General features: G+C 39.8%; 1 protein-coding gene across 1 annotated transcript; it reads left to right on the top strand.

Moving 5' to 3' along the window:
- Positions 1-2,734: 2,734 nt before the first annotated feature.
- Positions 2,735-3,106, top strand: LOC143261186 (uncharacterized). Its single transcript, XM_076527764.1, has one exon. It carries the CDS (start codon positions 2,735-2,737, stop codon positions 3,104-3,106), a length of 372 nt encoding a protein of 123 aa, XP_076383879.1.
- Positions 3,107-8,108: the final 5,002 nt, after the last annotated feature.

The raw sequence follows: 8,108 nt of genomic DNA, 5'->3' as shown, positions 1-8,108 counted from the left end.
TTCAGTCAATAAAGGTCCGGCTTCCCTTTTCGATCTGAATGGAATGGTCGAGGGTTAATGACCGATTGATCGTGGGCAAAGTGAACATTTACAATCATTCCGGAATATTTCTGCATGCCGACGTATTTTTATAAAATCGACTTAGACCAGGTTTGCTAATACATTTCTATTAAATACGTTAAATAAATTTAAGTTAGCTTTCCTTTATTTTCTGAATCAGGGCGCCGAGGCTTGATGATAAAGATATCAACTATTGAAAGGGTGATTTTGAGGTGCAAAATTGACAGTTAAGATTATTCTAAGACACTCCCTGCGCTCTGATAATATTTTCTTGTCTACACGTATTCTGTAAGCAAGGGTTCGAGGTTCCCCTCTTGTACACAAGTTACCCAAAGGGGTGAGTTTGGGGTGCAAAGTTGGCAGTTTGTATTATTTTGGAAAGTTTGTTGATACTAATATTATTTCTGTCATGTAAATTTCGGCTGGGTTCTCCTCTTTTTAATGTAAATCAGCTGGTTGCGGGGCGGTGTTGTACATCTAATTTACAGAAGGGACGAATTTTGGGGTGGAAAATTCACATAATTTTCGGAAGCTCGCAGATACTTACATATCTTTATTATGTAAGTTCATGTTGTACTTCCCTTTTAATATAAATCGGGGGATTGAGGGTTGAAGCTTCAAATGTTGATTGCCGAAAGGGTGAATTAGGGGTAGAAAGACTACGGTCTAAACTATTCCAAGATATTTCTTCGTTCTTAGAAAAATTAATTGACTAAATGTGTCGTAAATTAGCTTCCCAATATGCGTGCAAGGGTTGAGTGCGGTATGTTTAAGGCATCAGTTACTAGAAGGGTGAATTTAGGGTGCGAGGGTTTACGTAGTTTCCGAGGAGGTCGTAGACTCTATTTTTATGCGGGTACGTTTATGTGGTAGCCAGTAATTTTCATGACGTTGTAATGACCAGAACTATAATTCTAGGCAATCATAGGTCTGTTGAAGCTGGTGATACTTCTGATTCTAACCGCATTCCTGTTCTCTCTCGCTGCCGTAACACGGTTGATGGAGCTGACTCTCATCGTAATGTATCCGGTGCCCATTTTCGTGCTCAGACTGTTTTCGAGAGTAGTCGTGAGTACATGTATAAAGGCAAATCTTACTTTCTGAAACATTCGCTCTTCCCATAAATCATCTTAATATTATGCTAATTTCTTAACATAACATTGGCTATTAACTTTTTAGTTTATCTAACAAGTAACTTACGTGGTCAGCATTAGTAAAATTAAGAAACTATTAATCACTGTCTCGAAACCATTTTTATGCAAAATAATCGAATATTCTTGGTAGTTGATTGTGATAATTTTTCAGCATTTTGCTAGTGGTTTTTTAGACGTCGTTATCCAACGACCGCAGTGCTGCAGGAGTGGACCGCTCGGCTCCCGTCGAACTGACGAGGATAGCGGCGGAACTGCAATATCTTGATGTCTTGCGGAGCTCGCTACGCGATTTGCTTGGCAAATGCCGCGACATCATGGTCGAGATGGAAACGGCGACCACAAAACAGAGAAATGTGGCCATGCCGATTAAGAGCGGGCTACCGAGGTGCGTCGAGCTGCTCGACGCCATGGAGGCTGCGCTTCTAGCTCAGCCTGCGCGGGAGCAAGACAAGGAGTCGGGGAAGCGCCCCCGTAAGATCCGGGAAAGTCCTTCTTCTCAGCCATCGCCGCCAGAGAAGAAGAGCAAAGGAGAAGAAGATGGGCCATGGAGCGTCGTCTCAAAAAAAAACGGAGGGAAAAAAAGCTGAAGTCTCACCCCGTCTCTGCCGGGCCGAAATTGCCCTCGGTCACGGTGTGTGCCTCCTGCAGGAAGCATGAGGAGGGGGCGATAACAGCAGGGAGGGAAAGGAAGAAGAAGAAGAGGAAGAAACGGCCCCGGCGGCTGAGAACGGCCGCAGTGATAGTACGACCGGCAGAAGGGAAGACCTATGCCGAAGTACTTGGAAGACTCCGGTCCCTGGTCGCCCCAGAACTGACCGGGGTGCAAGTAAAGAGTGTTCGGCAGGCCCGCACAGGAGATATGATCCTCGAGCTCGACGCGAAGACGAAGCAGGAGGAGAAAGTCGCCTTCAGTGAGGCGATCAAAAGCGCAATCGGGCAGGAGGGCTCCGTGAGGAGGATCGAGCCCCGGACTACGGTGGAAATTAGGGATCTAGACTGCCTCACAACTAGCGAAGAGGTTACTAATGCCCTAAGAGAGGTCCTGGGAGAGGCCAGTGGTGACGCCAAGGTGATCGTCACTAAGGCCAATACAAGGGGCCAGAGACTTGCCATCGTCGAGCTGGGCGAGGGGGCAGCGAGCAAATTGCTCAGCAGTGGCCCCGTCCGGATCGGCTTGGTTAGATGCCACCCCCGGCGAAGAGCTGCAGTCGCCAAGTGCTTTAGGTGCCTGGCGTTCGGGCACCTTGCGCGGTGGTGCAAAGGAGTCGACAGGAGGGACGCGTGCTTCCGCTGTGGCACCAAGGGCCATCAAGCAACGTCGTGCAAGGCGACCCCCAAGTGCGTTATCTGCGCGGAACGCGGGGTGGACATTGCCAGGCTGGGGCATGTGACAGGATCCAGCGCCTGTAAGACGTACCGCGACGCCCTGACGGCGGCGAAGGCGAGACTCTCCGGGAATGGCTAGAGTTCTCCAAGCCAACTTGCACCGGAGTAGAGTCGCGAATGCCCTCCTTGAGCAAATGCGGCTCGAGCGGAAGATCGATATTCTTCTGCTCAGCGAGCCGTACAGATCTCGAGAGGGCCCTGCGTGGTTTTCCGATGTGACAGGAACTGCTGCCATCTGGATTCCGGACCCGTCCAGATTCCGGGTGCAGACGTGCGGTGCAGGGGCGGGATACGTCTGGGTGAAGGGCGAGGGCCTGACGCTGATTAGCGTATATCTTTCCCCCAATGATCGCATCGCGGAATTTCGCGATAAGGTCGGGGCCCTGGAGGACGCCATCCGCGAGCTGGAGGGGGGATGCGTCGTCGGGGGGGACCTCAACGCGAAGGCGGTGGAGTGGGGTATGCCCAGACCGGACACCAGGGGCAGGCACCTGATGGAGACTTAAACGTTTCAATTGACAACTTTATTCTAAACAGTTTAGTTTAAAATTTTCTTTTAAACATTTTAAATAAACATTTTTGTTGAACATTTAATTTTAAACATTTCAGTTGTACATTTTCTTTGGTATCTTGTTTTAAACATTTTAGTTGTACATTTCAATTGATAATTTTATTTTTAACGTTTCAGTTGAATGTTTTATTTCAAACATTTTAGTTCAACATTTAATTTTAAACATTTCAGTTCATCATTTTCATTGATAATCTTTTTTCAAACATTTTAGACGAATGATTCATTTCAAACATTTAATTGTAAACATTTTAGTTGTGTGTGTGTGTGTGATTATTTTAGATGATCATTTTAATTAAACATTTTAGTGAAACATTTTATTAGAAACGCTTAAATAGAATGTCCTTTTGAAATGAATTTATAAACGCGTCTGAAAATATTATAGAAATTAAAATTTCAGAAAAATTAGAAGTCAGTGATGCTTTTGATGAAGCCGACTTACAATTAGAGAGTTTAATGATCCCTTCGAATGCCCGAAATATCTCTCTTAAGATGGAATTTTGCGGATCGGCATAATGGCTGATCTAATTTCACCGAATTACTCGCGCGACGGATTCTGGGACAATATGGGATTACCAAATCGCGTAATAACCTAATATTTCACCAGACTTCCCTCAGTCATGATGACAGTTTTCCATTTTCCTGGGCGCTTATGCCGCGAGAAAATACACGGGGTCGACACCAGCGCGAATGTTTAAATAAAAAGCGAGCAACGAACGCTTTCGGACCGCTTGTTGCTGATCGAGTATGTATAATTACCCCGACGTTATTGATACTTTTGGACCACGTTCGTAGTGTGCAATTCATTTTATTATTTACTTTATTAACGTCGATCACAGAAGTTACTAGGTAAACTGAAAAGTCACTAGCGAGGCACGACAAAATTGTCCATCAACTTTTAAAATATTTTGACCAGAAGTTTGCATAAAAATGGTTTAGTGATTATGAATAATATAATTTATATTAAATTTTTTAACGACGACCGCAGAAGTTACTAAATCAACCGAAAAACCACTAGCAAAATGCTGAAAAATTATCACAATCAACTACCAAGAATATTCGATTATTTTGCATAAAAATGGTTTCGAGACAGTGATTAATAGTTTCTTAATTTTACTAATGCTGACCACGTAAGTTACTTGTTAGATAAACTAAAAAGTTAATAGCCAATGTTATGTTAAGAAATTAGCATAATATTAAGATGATTTATGGGAAGAGCGAATGTTTCAGAAAGTAAGATTTGCCTTTATACATGTACTCACGACTACTCTCGAAAACAGTCTGAGCACGAAAATGGGCACCGGATACATTACGATGAGAGTCAGCTCCATCAACCGTGTTACGGCAGCGAGAGAGAACAGGAATGCGGTTAGAATCAGAAGTATCACCAGCTTCAACAGACCTATGATTGCCTAGAATTATAGTTCTGGTCATTACAACGTCATGAAAATTACTGGCTACCACATAAACGTACCCGCATAAAAATAGAGTCTACGACCTCCTCGGAAACTACGTAAACCCTCGCACCCTAAATTCACCCTTCTAGTAACTGATGCCTTAAACATACCGCACTCAACCCTTGCACGCATATTGGGAAGCTAATTTACGACACATTTAGTCAATTAATTTTTCTAAGAACGAAGAAATATCTTGGAATAGTTTAGACCGTAGTCTTTCTACCCCTAATTCACCCTTTCGGCAATCAACATTTGAAGCTTCAACCCTCAATCCCCCGATTTATATTAAAAGGGAAGTACAACATGAACTTACATAATAAAGATATGTAAGTATCTGCGAGCTTCCGAAAATTATGTGAATTTTCCACCCCAAAATTCGTCCCTTCTGTAAATTAGATGTACAACACCGCCCCGCAACCAGCTGATTTACATTAAAAAGAGGAGAACCCAGCCGAAATTTACATGACAGAAATAATATTAGTATCAACAAACTTTCCAAAATAATACAAACTGCCAACTTTGCACCCCAAACTCACCCCTTTGGGTAACTTGTGTACAAGAGGGGAACCTCGAACCCTTGCTTACAGAATACGTGTAGACAAGAAAATATTATCAGAGCGCAGGGAGTGTCTTAGAATAATCTTAACTGTCAATTTTGCACCTCAAAATCACCCTTTCAATAGTTGATATCTTTATCATCAAGCCTCGGCGCCCTGATTCAGAAAATAAAGGAAAGCTAACTTAAATTTATTTAACGTATTTAATAGAAATGTATTAGCAAACCTGGTCTAAGTCGATTTTATAAAAATACGTCGGCATGCAGAAATATTCCGGAATGATTGTAAATGTTCACTTTGCCCACGATCAATCGGTCATTAACCCTCGACCATTCCATTCAGATCGAAAAGGGAAGCCGGACCTTTATTGACTGAAATCAGCATTCGTGAATATTTCACAGTAATTTAAAATACTCACCTTACACCCCAAATTTACTTCAGCAGTAACTAATACACGTCAGTCATTAACCCTGGACCTTTAAATTTATAAGGAAATGGAGTTCTAGCTTAAATCTATTGACAAAAATAAATCAATACTCATCAATATTTCGAAATTATTTTAAATATTAACTATGCACTCCGAATTCACCCCTTCAGTAGTTATCACCTTGGTCAACAACCCTTAATTTACATTAGAAAGAAAATCTAGCCAAAATCTATTTATTGAATACATAGGAGCATGTAGACATAAGCAGAAGTGTAACTTAATATTTAAATTAAAATTAAAAAAATTAAAATTTTGAGATTTAAATAATTGAAACTTTGTAATACAAATTCAATTCTTTAGTAATTGATATATTGGAACTCAAGTTCCAACCCTTTAATTTACATTATCCTAAATTTATTCACTAAGTATACATATGTATATCAGCGCAAATAGTATTCTAAATCTTTTCGTCCCTCTCTAAAACCCAAATGAAAAATAACATTTTATTTGCATAATAAATATTTTTTTTATCATTTGCAATAATAAATAAATAATTTGTCGAATTATTTGAATGATTTTTTAATGAAATAAATAATTTTATTATTACTAGCAATATAAAATATCAATTCAATTTGCAATCTTTTTTTTTCACTACACCCCGAACCCTCCATTTCATACGCCATCCACCAAGCTCCATAAAAACCCGTCCACCTAACCTAAACCTTCGACCCTAAAATCCGCAAGAAAAAAAATCGTGACCACTTCCGTCTGCGAGAAATCTTTGCTATCGATGGGCGAACGACTTTTCCAACGGAATTTTTCGGGGACCGAGCGATCTCAGCGACTCTGCGAGATATCTGGAAGCGGCTTACGCAAAAGATCGGCATCGTTCGTTGCCCGGAGCACGAAGGCCAGGAAAATATTTTTCTGGCGTCGATTTTCACGGTCGGGGCACGATCCTCCAATTCATTCCACTGGGTTAGGTCGCGGAGGCTTGAGACTGCATTCTTCCAGTTCACCCACCTCCCCATTTTTTCGTCGACGAAATAAGGGACCCGATAGGAGCCGCGCCAGAAATGGCGGTTAGAGTGTGCGATGGGATCGGCGAGGGTGTGGAGGGGAGAATTTTTGTATTCCGACGTTTGCACGTTCCTTCGACAGATGACACCCGACGCCACACGTCGCACTTTTCGCTCAAAGAGTTGGCCACAATCCACAACTTCGTGCGACTTTTATGAAAATCGGTGTTTTCATGTTTTCGAGGTTTCCTGAATTTGAATGCGCTGTCGATACGAAATGCGACACCAGACGCTATCGACGTACACAAGCATTGTTTCGAACTTATTTTTCGTAGATGTTAATTTTAGTTGAACATTTTATTTTGAACACTTCATTTTAAACATATTGGTTGTGAATACTTTATTTTACACATTTTAGTTGAACATTTTATTTTAAGCATGTTTATCGAACAGTTTGTTTGAACATTTTATTCTAAACATTTTAGTTGTACATTTTACTTTATATATTTTCATTGACCAAGTACTTATTTTTTGTGGATGTCAATATTTTTCTATTTTAGCTACAATATTTGCCTACGATTTTTGACTACAATTATATGATTGGAATATAAAATTTCATACGACGATCTTCGTGTTAAGTAATTTTTGTATTTAATTGTGATAAAAATGTTTACTTAACCAATTTTTTTTAAATAATATTATAGGTCACGTAGTACAAATATATTGTCTAAAGTAGTAATAAAGAATATTATCAGTTATGAACAATATGATTATAGACAATGTAATAAGAAAAACATAATCAATTATAAATATTGTTTAAATTATTGTTACATATGTATTGTTAACTAGGGATATGTCTTTTTCTATCGCTCCATTGTGTGGTTTTCGTATGTACAACAGATCCGACGTCCATTTTTTCGGTTTTTTTTCGTAATCCGCTTGATATTTGTATCTGAAAAAAAGATACTACTCCTGAGGACTACTCCTGTTTCCAGCACACTTTTATACAACACTCTGTATATTGTTACCGATATTCTTGTAGAGCATCGAAAGACAAATGCAACGAGTATAATGAATATATACAGTGACTCGCATTAATATTCGGACACGATATTGATACAAGAACAATTGCTCCTTTTTATTGTTTATGATAGTATTATTGAATCAATTGTTTTCTCATACAAAGTAAGTAGAAACATAAATTTTGTTTATTTATTGCACATGTTCTTTTGTATAATAAGCGATGAACAAGATTGTGAGGAAATTTAACGTCACAAAAATATTCGGATAGTGAATGAATTACATTAATTTTATATAAAATGAAAATCTTTTTAATCACGTTATCATAATATTAATATTTTGTCGGTTGACCCTTTTGTTTTATTACTTCATGTAATCGCTTGGGCATGTTACAGATGACTTTATTTAAATAATCCGACGAAATTCGTTTCCATTCGTCTAACAAACGTTGTTTTATCTT

This window comes from Megalopta genalis, unplaced genomic scaffold (assembly GCF_051020955.1).
Source record: "Megalopta genalis isolate 19385.01 unplaced genomic scaffold, iyMegGena1_principal scaffold0039, whole genome shotgun sequence".
NCBI lineage: Eukaryota > Metazoa > Arthropoda > Insecta > Hymenoptera > Halictidae > Megalopta > Megalopta genalis.
This window is presented reverse-complemented; position numbering and strand designations above follow the sequence as displayed.

Excerpts from the sequence above, each read along its gene's own strand:
- LOC143261186 (XM_076527764.1), top strand. The coding sequence starts at position 2,735 with ATGCGGCTCGAGCGGAAGATCGATATTCTTCTGCTCAGCGAGCCGTAC.